The sequence below is a fragment of the Arachis ipaensis genome, chromosome B05 (assembly GCF_000816755.2).
Source record: "Arachis ipaensis cultivar K30076 chromosome B05, Araip1.1, whole genome shotgun sequence".
In the NCBI taxonomy this organism is placed as follows: domain Eukaryota; kingdom Viridiplantae; phylum Streptophyta; class Magnoliopsida; order Fabales; family Fabaceae; genus Arachis; species Arachis ipaensis.
Window position 1 is genome coordinate 99,393,173 of NC_029789.2, and position 13,792 is coordinate 99,406,964.

Sequence of the window (13,792 nt, forward strand, 5' to 3'; positions counted from 1 at the left end):
AAAAATGGAAGGAGCACAAGAAATAAAGGAGATAACCAGGGAGGAGCGACGCACACGCATGGATCATGCGTGCGCGTGAATCGGAGTTCACACGATGACGCGTGCGCATGCCTGACGTGTACGCATAACAAGGAAAATTGCCAAATGACGTGCACGCGCGACTAACACGTACGCATGGCAAGCACTACCTGCAGAAATCACAAAAAATGCTGGGGGCGATTTTGGGCCGAGTTTGAACCCAATTTTCGGCCCAGAAACACAGACTAGAGCCAGGGGACAAGCAAAGACTCAACAGACATTCTTATTTGCATAGTTTTTAGTTTTAGATTGGAATCTTAGAGAGAAATCACTCTTCCTCTAGGTTTTCTACAGACTCATAGATTTTATAGTTTATGCTTTTGCTTTGGATATTGAGAAGAGTCACTACCTCCGTTGAAGTCGCTATTATTCTAGTTTGCTTTCTTATTCCTGTACTCTTTTGATTACTTATTAACCCTGTTCAGATAAGAATGTTACATTTTGGGATTTATTAATGTAAAGAACTATTTTTATTTTTAATTAATTTTCAATTCCTATTTTATTTAATTTATCATGTCTTCTTCTTATATTTCTACGAAAGTTACATTCATGTCAATGGAGTAGACTCCCAACTTGACTTGGGGGTTGATTAAAAGGAGACCCTTGAGTTGGAATGCTCAAGTAATTAGTTAAATTGGAAGTTGTTGGCTAACTCTCTAGGCACTAACGCTAATCCTTCCCAAGGGAGAGGATTAGGACTTATGAATAAGAGTTAGCTCAATCACTTGACACTACAAGAAAATAAGCTTTCTGCCATGCTTTCAAAGCGTGTCAAAAAGTGCTAAAAAGGGTGCCGATAGCTTTTCACCATGCTTTTTGAGCTATCGGCACGCTTTTAAAAGGGTCACATCCGCCAGCGTGCCAATTGCTCTATCGACACACTTTTATGGATCTATCGCCACGCTTTCTTTTTTGCCACGCTTTCAACTCTTGCCACGCTTAAAAGCGTGGCCATATGTATTAACCTATCGGCACGCTTTAAAAGCGTACCGAAAAGTGAAAGATATTGGCACGCTTCGAAGAAACATGGATCTATTGCCACGCTTTTAAAGCGTGGTTATATCCCTATCATTAGAAAAAAAATTTGGCATGTTCTTTTACGCATTCTAATGCACTCCAAAAACAATGAAAAACATTGACAAAAATCATTGAATATCATTTAAAATAAAAGTCTCAGCAAGGATGCATAAATTGCATATAAATAAAACAAAACAATGCTTGATCTATTTATGCTCTTGAGAAAAACAAAGTTTCTCTTTGAAGTCAAATAATTGCCTAGCGTATAGCATTACAAGTTCCAAAATTTCATATAGATTAGATACTACAAATCACCTATAAACAATTTGTAAAACAAGATCAATTTATCATTCTAGGTGACAGAAACAAGATGAATGCCAATATTGAGCCAAAGAACATCTTGACCAAGTATCTAAGTGGGTCATGCTCTTCTTCAGAAGTGCTGGTAGATGCATACATTGCTTTTGCAAATGGAAGAGCTTCTATCACTGCATCTGCCAGGTCTGTAATGAAGGAAGGGTTGAGACCAAGAGCAGGAACACGTGCAGAGGAAAGAGATATGCACACCAGATTTGAATGAGAGGCTTGAGGATAGTCGGCCATAGCTTGAGATACCAAATACCTAGTTGTCAAAGATCATACCAAGCCACACAAAACACTTACTCCCAACCATCATATCAAGGCCAAAATAATCGACCTACCCAACCTAATCTGAACCAACAATTTCAAGATCAATTAAACAGGATAGAAGGAATGCTTGCAACCATGGGTCAAGACATAACCGAATTGAAAGCTTTTAAGGAAGAAGTAAATTCTAACTTGCAAAACCAAGGAGCTGCCATCCAGAAGCTAGAAAATCAAATTTTGTATTTGATTAAGCAAGACCCGGGGACAAGCAGTTCTCATACCAAAAATGTTCCGATGGCATACTCAGAAGATGCATATCCGAGGAAGAAGGAAGGGAAGTTTTATGGGACTGCCATGGCTCCACTTATGGAGGGCACTTTGCAGGGGAAAGAACTGCAGCTAAGGTGTTGCAGTGTGGTTTTTATTGGCCTACTATCTTCAAAGATGCAAAAGAATTAGTGAAACACTGCACAATCCTTGTGGGATTCGACCTCACTCTATTGTGAGTTTTTACTTGACGATGATAACCGGTGCACTTGCCGGAAGGAATTTTGCCGATCGTGCAATTTCCTAAATCGTAGCATAACACGTTTATGCGCATCAGTCATCTGTGAGAGTGTCCCTTTAACAGAGTCAGCATGATCCAGAATCTCTTCTTCTAAATCCTCTGCATCTAGACCTGAAGGATCTAATAACTCAGGAAACCTGGCATTGTGTTGTTTGTTGATCCTCCTAGCTATGTCTACAGCTTCCAATAAATTTCCACCATTATGAACTGCAAGGCTAAATGTAGCAACCGCCGAGGCTTCCCTTGTTTGATCACTCAATGTTTTATGAAATGCTAGGATGCAAACCCTGAAAGCTTAGATTCCTAGTGAGACTTGCTTATTTTGTGAACCCTTGCATATATCACTAACGAATTAAACATGAAAGTAACAAATAGCATTATTCTCAGATTATTAGATAAGCTGTATCCAAATTGGAATGAATATTTGTTACCAAAAGCATATTAGTTCTTTTGTCCCATCTTCGAAATCCATGACGAACAAAGTAAGCAGCCTGTAACGTCAATATCAATTTGAGCTAACATTCGGCAACTAAAATTTAGAAATTAACATGCATAATCATCATGTACGGTGTACCTGAAAGGGGAGTAGTATATCTAAAAGGCCAAACTTCCATAATAATCTCAAAGAAGCTTCACCGGATCCATAAGCAAGCATATAATTCATTTCCATCAGGAGCCTACCCTAAAACAATTAAGGAAGGCAACTCACGTAGGATATTCTCATGGATGCCTAATAATCTTTTAGTATAATAGACAAAGGAGGAGGGGAGATTTTTAAAACCTTATCAAGCCGTAATACTGATGAAGAAAGATTTTTAAATACTACCCATTAATTGTAAAGTCGCATTTCAAACAATTCCTCCAACGAAGATAGTCCTCCTTATCACAGCTACTGGGTGCCTCGATGTCATGATGAAAGTGATTTGACTTCCTTGTAGCAATATTGAAACTCGAAACCTAATTGAAAATTATGACGATGTTATCTTTAAAAGTAGACATAAAGTGAAGGCATGCTTGATAGAGAAGAATTAAGCAATCACTACATTAAAGATAGTTATGCCAAACAAACCTCGACAATGGTACCATCCATACGAACATGACATATGGAAAACTTTTTACCAACTATCTCACACCATGGAAATGTTCTCAACACCTACAAATTAAACAATGATGAATACAAAAAGTTAAGATTCAAATATGCAAATACAAGCCCAAACTAAACAGAGGGCATTACAAGTTTTCTTCGTTTCCTATTTTCATTATATTTTGATATGGTTCATTTGATAATTACAAAGATGTTCAAAATTCTTCAATTTTTCTTTTCCTTTCTAAGTTTTATAAGGAAAGTTGTGATAACTACTAAGTCTTGTTTTCACAATTTCCTTTACAATATATTGATAACAGGAAATAAAATCAAAACCTGCGAAATAAAAGTGCAAGAGAAAGGTTATAACCTCTTTAAGATCAGCTGAAGTAATAATATCAAAGTCCTTACTTATTTGCTTTAGTATAAGATCCTGGACACAACCTCCAACAAGATATATATCATACCCTACATGGTGAAGAAAAGGGTCAACAACTATGCAATTCCCTATCTAAACTTGGAAAATAAACCTAGAAACCTCAGAATCTTGTGCCGATGTGATGTTCAAATAACCATAATTCTCTCACTTCTACTGCATTTGCTTTTGGAAGAAGCAAGTCCTTACCTGCTTTTTCAAAATAAATAAACAGAAAAAATAACTTATTTTTGTTTCTGTCTTTCTTTAAAAAAGCACAAGCAAAACAAATCCAATATTTTTATTTAGAGAAAGGGGGAAAGTACCTTGTTTGGTAATGAATTTAACTGCATATAAGTTTCTACTGTAATTAAGCATAGTCTGAAGAGAACTTACATGGAAACAACACGTGAGTTCTTGCATGTGATTCCTTGCCAAGAACCACTACAAGGATCTGAACCAACCCAACTGAGAATATTGATTTGCAAAAAATCCTTTAGAGAATTTAAGGCCTCAACTGCAATGAAAAGTTAAATTTGTTTCATTGATTCATTCATTGAAATAAATACCTTAGATGTTAATATATAAAAAGATAATCAAACTTAAGAATAGACTTGAATCATATATATATGGATCAAAAGAACTTACCATTATCATTGGAAGCTGTTTGTGAAAGTGCCACAAACAAGAAGCAATTGAGCAAAAAGCACCAATAATGGTAACTTCAATTTGTTATCCATCTTTCATTGCAATTTGCAATAATCCACTCACCACCTCAACCAGTTATATAGCAAAGTTGATGATAAATATCAAATAATAACTTGGACTAGTTTTTTTGGTCTTTTTATAATTTTTTCTAAACAAAGTCAACATGTAAATTTGGTAAAGAAACCCATTTCCCTTCTAGAAAAAAACTGATCTAAAACAGAAAATACAAGTGGATAAAATGGCAAAAAAAAAATTTACATTAAACATGAACTCAGATATGAAGTTCATAAGAGAATGAAAACCCCATTTCATCAATTATTTCAAATGACAGTGGCACAGATCATAGAGGGAAACAATAAAATATTTTTTAAAAGAAATGTATTCTTATTTACAAAATTGAATTGTGTCTATAAAAACTTTACTCAATTTAAGCATTGAAAAAAAAAAAGTTGGACTGTGATAACAAAACCACATCAAAATCAAAATCAAATATAATAGAGAAGTAGGTGTTATTAGTTATTACCATACACAAGTATATATCCAAATACAAAAATCAGCCTCTTCCATATATTTATATGTTTAACTTGTTTTTAACATATATTTTTTTATTCAAATTTTCTATGAATAATTGATCCAAATAACATTACTCAAGAATTTTCAAAAGAAAATGAAAAGAAAAAACAACCACCCTCATCAAGCATGGTTAAGAGCCTTGACTTGTTGGGACTCTGAACCGCAGCAGCAACATGCTGATCTGCAAGCAATAAAGGATTTTCATGATGAGAATGATTCAAGCACTCCAATGAGAAATCAATGCGTTCACAAAGAATAGCATCAAATATACCCTGTTCATTTTCTTCATACAAAATACAAGAATAACATGTGAGAAAGATTAGAAAGCATAACTAGTCTCCAATTAATACAAATTATAAAATATCTAATAATGAGCAAGAAAACAAGCTTCCAAAACCAAGCTCACATATCTGAAATGAAGTGAAGCTCAAGAATCAAACAAACTAGGGAACAGCGAAATAGATTTTTACAATAAAAATCAGATCTTAACATTTTCCAAAATTTAATGTGTCAATATTTAAACTTTCATTTTCACATCACTGCAACATAGGAACAGCGAAACAGCCAGGGAACCAAACTAATGGCCCTTATCACAGGGTCAGAGAAATAGAAGGAAGAAATACTTACCTTGTAGTGTTTACGGTGAGGGTTGAGCACCGATTGAGGGAGAGGAAGCGGCGATTGAGGGAGGAGCGAGAGAGAGGCAGCGTCTTTAGTGTTTAGGGTTTACGAGAGTGAGATCGCTGAGGGAGGGCACGCCGATGCAGACAGAGCAGTGCTGATAGAGGGTTGCGAGAGAGGGTGCGAGGGTTGCGAATCCAAGGAGTAGGATTGCATTGAGGGTTCGAGGGTTGCGAAAGAGCGGGTGCGAGAGAAGGTGCGATAGAGGGCTGCGAGAGAGGGCTCAGAGAGAAGGCTGGGTGTGAGGGTTCACAGCGGCGATGAAGATGAAGGGCTGGGGTAGAGGGCGTGCATGGGTTCTCATCAGCAGTGATGAAGATGAAGGGGGATGGCAGCGAGTGTTCGGAGGCTTGAGTAGTGAAAGGATTGTCACTTCTTTAGGGTTAAAGTGTTTAATTGGGAAAAAATTTTAGCGTGAAAAAAAATTGGTGAAAACTATGTCGCTACGCTTTTTCTAGAGTGCCTATAGGAAGATAAATCAGCCACGCTTCAAAAGCGTACTTATTTCTCTCTATGGCCACGCTTTTAAAGCGTGGTAAAAAAACGTAGCCTAATTAAAAATCAGTCGCCACCCTCATAAAAGCATGTTGATTTCCCTCTATGGCCACGCTTTTAAAGCGTGACAAAAAAAGCGTGGCCAAATCACAAATCAGTGGCCACCCTCACAAAAGCGTGGACATAGACCACTTTTGGGCACACTTTAAAAGCGTGGCAAAAAAAAGTGGCCGACAGGCCTTTTTTCTTGTAGTGTGACTTTCCTTTATTTAGTAAGGGTTAATGATGAGGTACGGAAGTTGGTGAATTAAAAAAATTAGAAATATGTCACAGAGAGTTTAAATTAAAAATTACTGGGAGTTTTAAGTCCTAGGTCATCTACCAACGAGTTGCAGAAAGTGTGCTATTTTATTAATCAGATGTTCCAAGAAGTTGAGTTATGTAAATTGGAAATTAAATTGAGGAAATTTAATTAATATGAATAAAAGCCTTGACTGGGAGTTTATTAGTTGGAATTTCTACTGTTGATGGAGTGATTTTAAGATTAATTTATAATTAATGGTTGTTCTGTTTGGTTATCCTTTACTAGGTAAAGAAAAGTCAAACAAGTTGGAATGCTAGATCTGTTCACAAGTTACAACCCACTTAGTTCAAAGGGATTGGTGTTAGTGATTAGATAACAATCCAATAGTTAACCCAATTACAATTTTTCTTTCAATCCTTCCAACCCAAGAGTTCCTTTCAATCAACTCCCCATCAAGTGAGGGAATTACTCACTCATTGTAAATAATAAATCTATAACACATGAAAGGGAATTAAAAGAAGACATGATTATTGGAATGGAAAATAAATTTAAATGGAAGAAATAACCCTTGTATTAAATAATCATGAAAGTATTCAAATGACAAAATTGAACAAAGCAAAGAACATGGAAGAATAAAACCAAGTTAAGAGAACGAACTAGAATGACGAGGTCTTGATGAGGAAATAACTCTTCTCAATGTTCCAATGCTAAGATCAATTGAAAATTAAATTTCTAAAAACCTAGAGAGAAAAACCTAGAGGAGGAAAAACTAGATCTAAAACCATAAACTGTCTAGAATGAATGTTGTTCTTTGTCTCTGCATATTCTCTGGCTCTAGTCTGCTGTTCGGGGCCAAAAACTGGGTCGAAATAAGGTCCAAAATCGCCCCAAGCGAAGTCTGCAGATTATGCAGATCGCACATGTCACGCGATCGCGTCATCCATGCGGACGCGTCATTCGCGCTTTTCTTTGCCACGCGTTCGCGTCGGCCACGCTACCGCGTCGCCTAAGCTTTTCCAATCCGCGTGGCCGCGTGAGCCATGCGGCCGCGTCATTGCGATTCGCTCTCCTTCGCGCGGTCGCGTGAGCCATGCGACCGCGTCACTTCTCGCTGGTTATCTCCTCAAATTCTTGTGTTCCTTCTATTTTTGCTAGCTTCCTTTCCAATCTCCAACTCATTCATGCCCTATGAAGTCTGAAACACTCAACACACAGATCACGACATCGAATGGAATAAAGGGGAATTAAAAATACATAATTAAAGTCTCTAGGAAGCAGTTTTCAAACATGTTATAAATTCAAGAAGGGATTATAATTTCATGCTAATTTAATGAATAAGTGGGTAAGGATCATGATAAAACCACACAATTAAACACAATATAAACCATAAAATAGTGGTTTATCAACCTCCCCACACTTAAACATTAGCATGTCCTCATGCTTAATTGAAGGAGATAGGGAAATAAGTATGAACATGTAGAAACTCATGAAATGCAATGCAAGCCTATATATAAATAAATGCAACTATATGATTCTTGCTCACTTGATCAAAAGTAAATAAGCTCTTCAAAATAATTACAAATCAAATTCCACTAATTCTATCATTATACAATAAAACAGATAAAAGTGCAAGAAGATAGCTCATGAAAGCAAGGAACATGGAAATTCAAGCATTGAACCCTCACTGATAATGTATGTACGCTCTAATCTCTAGTGTATAGGGTAATCACTCTATCCTTCTCTAATCATGCTTTCTAACTTTTGTTCTTCTCCTAACCAATCAACAACAGTCGATATACCAATGCAAACATCATGAGGTCTTTTCAAGGTTGTAATGGGGCTAAGGTACAGGTAGGGGTATACATTTGGTCAAGTGAACTAATAAATTGAATATTTAATTAACCCAAGCTCCAACCTAACTTGTATACTTTTAATGTAATCTTAAAGTTCATACCTAGCTACCCAGAATTTTCTTTTTCAATCCATACTCATGTATCAACTTTATATTTTATTCTATCATATGTGCATTGATCTTTGAATTCTGAATTTAACATTGGGGTAATTTTTGTCCCCTTTATTTATTTATATAAATTTTATTATTATTATTATTTTTTTTTTGACATTAAAATAAATATAGCTTATCAATGCATATAGATTTTTAATTCTTATAGTTTCACATGAGTAGGTATCCAAATTTCCATTAAATTCTCATGACACATTCCCTTAACAACTTTTGTTCCCACAATTTCCCATACTTAACTAGCATACACAATTCTATCTTAGGCTAACCAAAGATTCAATTTGGAATATACAATTGTTTTTCAGCTTAAGGTTAGTAATGTGGTAAAATATAGAACAAATGGGATTTAAAGGCTCAAAGTGGTTAACAAAGGAAATTGAAAAGGTTAGGCTTAATTTGGATAAGTGAGTTTAAACAAATAATGGCCTCAATCATGTGCAAGCATATAAATATAATAAATATTAGACATATAAGATAAAACAAAATATAGATCACAATCATAGAGAAGTAAACACACAGGAATGAAATAATTATGGTTAAATAATGTAACCATACATAAAGGCTCAAATCTTTCACAGGTTGTGTGTTCTTTAGCTCAAATATTATGTTCCAAATACAACTCAAGCAAATTTATCATAAAAATTTTGAAAAATTAGTGAAATTTTGTTCCAAAGACAGAGTCTTAAAAGAAACTTATTGTCTTTTCAATCAAGTAGAACATGCATACAACTATCCTAACCTATGCAATTTGTTCTATTCTATAAAGGAAAGAAAATCTAACTAAAATATACTAATTATTGGTGCCAGGGAAAAGAAATTACCTCCGGAAGTCAGGTACTGACCGACCTCCCCACACTTAAGGCTTTGCACCGTCCTCGGTGCCATCCGTTGATGCACGGAAAACTTGTCTCTCAACAAATCTCCCTTCGGCAAGTGTACCGAATTTGTCGTCAAGTAAAAACTCACAATAGAGTGAGGTCGAATCCCACAGGGATTGATTGATCAAGCAACTTTAATTAGAAGAATGTTCTAGTTGAGCGAATCCAAAATTTGGGTTGAGAGTTGCAGAAAATAAAATGGCGAGAATGTAAATAACAGAAAAGTAAATGCTAGAATTAAAGGACTGGAAGTAAATGACTAAAAATAAATTGCAGAATTGTAAATGGGAATGGGGGATTTGCTCATAAAAGTAAATGGCAGAAATTAAAGAGAATGGGTAAGATCAGAGATGGGGAGTTCATTGGGCTGATCAATAGCTAATTCCTTGGTCAATTGCTCATGAGAAGAGATGAAGTATGGTCACTGATTATACCACATGCATTTCCCAAATCAAGTATTGAGAGGGTTATAGTCACATACCCATCCAAACCCAATTTGGTCCAGCATGAGAAAGCATTTCTAGCTTGATCTCTTCATTCCTCTTTCAAGGTTCAGAAGAGATCCAAGTTTGAATAGCTTCTTTTCCAAGATAACTACTCAATTGGATGAAGATCGAAAGCTTTCAAGTAAAATCAAGAGAAAAGATAGAAGAAGAATAATGAAAATTAGTATTGATCCATCAAATTACAACAGAGATCCCTAACCCAATGAAAGGGGTTTAGTTGTTCATAGCTCTAGAAAATAAAAACCAAGATGGAGAATACATCCTAGAACTAGAAATTTCAGAGAAAGTAAAATACAGAGAGTAGTTCCCTTTTTTCCCCTCTTTTAGAACTTTTTCAACAATTCAAAGCTACTCCTATATATACTACTTCTCTCAGCTTCTAGTTGGCTCTTCAAGTCTTGGGCCTTTGGATCTTGAGTTTGAAGCAGTTCTCTTCTTCATTTGGGCTTGGCTTTACTTGCAGAGAGAAAATGTAGAGTGGGCAGAGACTTTAGCTCAGGACGTTAGGGGTGTTAACGTTTAGTGAAAATATAAGTTCGAGAACGTTAGTGACAATCAACTTTCTCACTAACGTTACTAAGTAAAAGCCACGTTAACTTCAACGTTAGTGGCATAAACGTTGCCACTAACGTTGCCTCTAAGTCCTTCGCACAGGTTATTGAGACTTAACATTTCCAATAACTTTGAAAAGCCCCCTTTGTTCCCACGTTAGAGCCAACGTTAACTTAGTTAATGGTACGCGGAATCGTGATTACACTTTAATTATGTAAAGTTCATTGCTCTTTCTTTCCCTGGAAATGGCGCCAAAAACATGATGCCAAAACCACGGTTCACAACCCCGTGTAACTGACCAGCAAGTGCACTGGGTCATCCAAGTAATACCTTACATGAGTAAGGGTCGAATCCCACGGAGATTGTTGGTATGAAGCAAGCTATGGTCACCTTGCAAATCTCAGTTAGGCAGATATAAATTGATAATGGTGTTTTCGAATAATAATTAATAGAAGAGGGATAGAAATACTTATGTAATTCATTGGGTGAGAATTTCAGATAAGCGAATGGAGATGCTTTCGTTCCTCTGAACCTCTGCTTTCCTGCTATCTTCATCCAATCAGTCTTACTCCTTTCCATGGCTGGCTTTATGTGATACATCACCACTGTCAATGGCTACTTTCGGTCATCTCTCGGGAAAATAATCCAATGCCCTGTCACGGCACGGCTAATCGTCTGGAGGCATCACCCTTGTCAATGGCTTCATCTTATCCTCTCAGTGAAAATGGTCAACGCACCCTGTCACGGCACGGCTATTCATCTGTCGGTTCTCGATCATGCTTGAATAGGATTTACTATCCTTTTGCGTCTGTCACTAACGCCCCGCAATCGCGAGTTTGGAGCTCATCACAGTCATTCATTCATTGAATCCTACTCGGAATACCACAGAAAAGGTTTAGACTTTCCGGATTCTCTTGAATGCCGCCATCATTCTAGCTTACGCCACGAAGATTCTAATTAAGAGATCTAAGAGATACTCATTCAGTCGAAGGTAGAACGGAAGTGGTTGTCAGGCACGCGTTCATAGGGAATGATGATGATTGTCACGTTCATCACATTCAGATTGAAGTACGAATGAATATCTTAAAAGCGAAATAAGATGAATTGAATAGAAAACAGTAGTACTTTGCATTAATCGTTGAGGAACAGTAGAGCTCCACACCTTAATCTATGGAGTGTAGAAACTCTACCGTTGAAAATACATAAGTGAAAGGTCCAGGCATGGCCGAGATGGCCAGCCTCCAAAACGTGATCAATAGATCAAAAGATAATCCAAAGATCCAGGATGGTCAAAAAGACGTCTAATACAATAGTGAAAGGTCCTATTTATAATAAACTAGCTACTAGGGTTTACAGAAGTAAGTAATTGATGCATAAATCCACTTCCGGGGCCCACTTGGTGTGTGCTTGGACTGAGCTTGAGTGTTGCACGTGTAGAGGCCATTTGTGGAGTTGAACGCCAGGTTTTGATCCATTTTCTGGCGTTCAACTCTGGTTTTGGATCCTTTTCTGGCGCTGGACGCTAGAATTGGGCAGAGAGCTGGCGTTGAACGCCAGTTTGCATCGTCTATTCTTGGCCAAAGTATGGACTATTATATATTTCTGGAAAGCCCTAGATGTCTACTTTCCAATGCAATTGGAAGTGCGCTATTTCGAGTTCTGTAGCTCCAGAAAATTCACTTTGAGTGCAGGGAGGTCAGAATCCAACAGCATCAGCAGTCCTTCTTCAACCTCTGAATCTGATTTCTGCTCAAGTCCCTCAATTTCAGCCAGAAAATACCTAAAATAACAGAAAAACACACAAACTCATAGTAAAGTCCAGAAATGTGAATTTAACATAAAAAGTTCTTAAGCACACTCTTTTTTTTTTTTGCTTTGGACCTTGACTTTAACCGCTCAGTCTCAAGTTTTCACTTGACACCTACACGCCACAAGCACATGGTTAGGCACAACTTGGTTTAGCCGCTTAGACCAGGATTTTATTCCTTTAGGCCCTCCTATCCACTGATGCTCAAAGCCTTGGGATCCTTTTTATTTCCCTTGCCTTTTGGTTTTAAGGGTTATTGGCTTTTTGCTCTTGCCTCTTGGTTTTAAGAGCTTTTGGTTTTTTCTGCTTGCTTTTTCTCTTTTTTTTCTATTTTTTTCGCCTATTTTTTTATTTTTTTATTTTTTTCTGCAAGCTTTGTTCTTTGCTGCTTTTTCTTGCTTCAAGAATCATTTTTATGATTTTTCAGATTATCAAATAACATGTCTCCTTGTCATCATTCTTTCAAGAGCCAACATATTTAACATTCTTAAACAACAACTTCAAAAGACATATGCACTGTTCAAGCATACATTCAGAAAACAAGAAGCATTGTCACCACATCAATATAATTAAGCTAAGTTCAAGGATAAATTTGAAACTCATGTACTTCTTATTCTTTTAAATTAAAACATTTTTCAATTAAGAGAGGTGATGGATTCATAGGACATTTATAACTTTAAGACACAGTTACTAACTACTAATGATCATGTAATGAAGACACAAACACAGATAGGCACATAACATAGAAACGAAAAACAGAAGAAACAAGAACAAGGAATGAATCCACCTTAGTGATGGTGGCGTTTCCTTCTTGAGGAACCAATGATGTCCTTGAGCTCTTCTATGTCTCTTCCTTGTCTTTGTTGCTCCTCCCTTATTGCTTTTTGATCTTCTCTTATTTCATGAAGCATGATGGAGTGCTCTTGATGTTCCACCCTTAGTTGTCCCATATTGGAACTCAATTCTCCTAGGGAGGTGTTGATTTGCTCCCAATAGTTTTATGGAGGAAAGTGCATTTGAGGCATCTCCGGTATCTCATGGTGATGAGCTTCATACGCCTCTTGAGCTCCATGAATGGGCTCTCTTGCTTGCTCCATCTTCTTCTTAGTGATGGGCTTGTCCTCTTTAATGAAGATATCTCCCTCTATGTCAATCCCAGCTGAATTGCATAGGTGGCAGATGAGGTGAGGAAAGACTAACCTTGCCATAGTAGAGGACTGGTCAGCCACCTTGTAGAGTTCTTGAGGTATAATCTCATGAACTTCCACCTCTTCTCCAATCATGATGCTATGGATCATGATGGCCCGGTCTATAGTAACTTCAGACCGGTTGCTAGTGGGAATGATTGAGCATTGAATGAACTCCAACCATCCTCTAGCTACAGGCTTGAGGTCCACTCTTCTTAGTTGAACCGGCTTGCCTTTGGAGTCAATCTTCCATTGAGCTCCTTCTACACATATGTCCATAAGGACTTGGTCC

General features: G+C 37.0%; 2 protein-coding genes across 3 annotated transcripts; both read right to left on the reverse strand.

The window, feature by feature from the left end:
* Nucleotides 1,272-3,112, reverse strand: LOC107641960. 2 transcript variants are annotated; one of them, XM_021124177.1, is made up of 5 exons: nt 3,072-3,112; nt 2,865-2,972; nt 2,722-2,781; nt 2,330-2,577; nt 1,272-1,727 (listed from the first exon to the last, which is right to left on the reverse strand). In XM_021124177.1, the coding sequence occupies exons 3-5, from the start codon at nt 2,760-2,762 to the stop codon at nt 1,435-1,437; spliced, it is 582 nt and encodes a 193-aa protein (XP_020979836.1). In that variant the 5' UTR covers nt 2,763-2,781; nt 2,865-2,972; nt 3,072-3,112; the 3' UTR covers nt 1,272-1,434. The 2 variants fall into 2 exon arrangements, with proteins under 2 accessions (XP_020979836.1, XP_020979835.1); XM_021124176.1 differs by having other exon boundaries at nt 1,272-1,723; nt 2,326-2,577.
* Nucleotides 3,113-4,142, reverse strand: LOC110272071 (poly(A) polymerase I-like). Its single transcript, XM_021123876.1, has 4 exons — nt 4,116-4,142; nt 3,745-3,885; nt 3,360-3,443; nt 3,113-3,247 (listed from the first exon to the last, which is right to left on the reverse strand). The coding sequence occupies exons 1-4, from the start codon at nt 4,140-4,142 to the stop codon at nt 3,113-3,115; spliced, it is 387 nt and encodes a 128-aa protein (XP_020979535.1).

Coding starts and splice junctions, on each gene's coding strand:
- LOC107641960 (XM_021124177.1), bottom strand. CDS start 2,762: ATGGATTTCGAAGATGGGACAAAAGAACTAATATGCTTTTG. Junction 2,578..2,721: donor AAAGAACTAATATGCTTTTG/GTAACAAATATT, acceptor CTAAGCTTTCAG/GGTTTGCATCCTAGCATTTC. Junction 1,728..2,329: donor TAAAGGGACACTCTCACAGA/TGACTGATGCGC, acceptor TGGTATGATCTT/TGACAACTAGGTATTTGGTA.
- LOC110272071 (XM_021123876.1), bottom strand. CDS start 4,142: ATGCAGTTAAATTCATTACCAAACAAG. Junction 3,444..3,744: donor CTTCAGCTGATCTTAAAGAG/GTTATAACCTTT, acceptor TTTAATTTGTAG/GTGTTGAGAACATTTCCATG. Junction 3,248..3,359: donor TGGATGGTACCATTGTCGAG/GTTTGTTTGGCA, acceptor ATTTTCAATTAG/GTTTCGAGTTTCAATATTGC.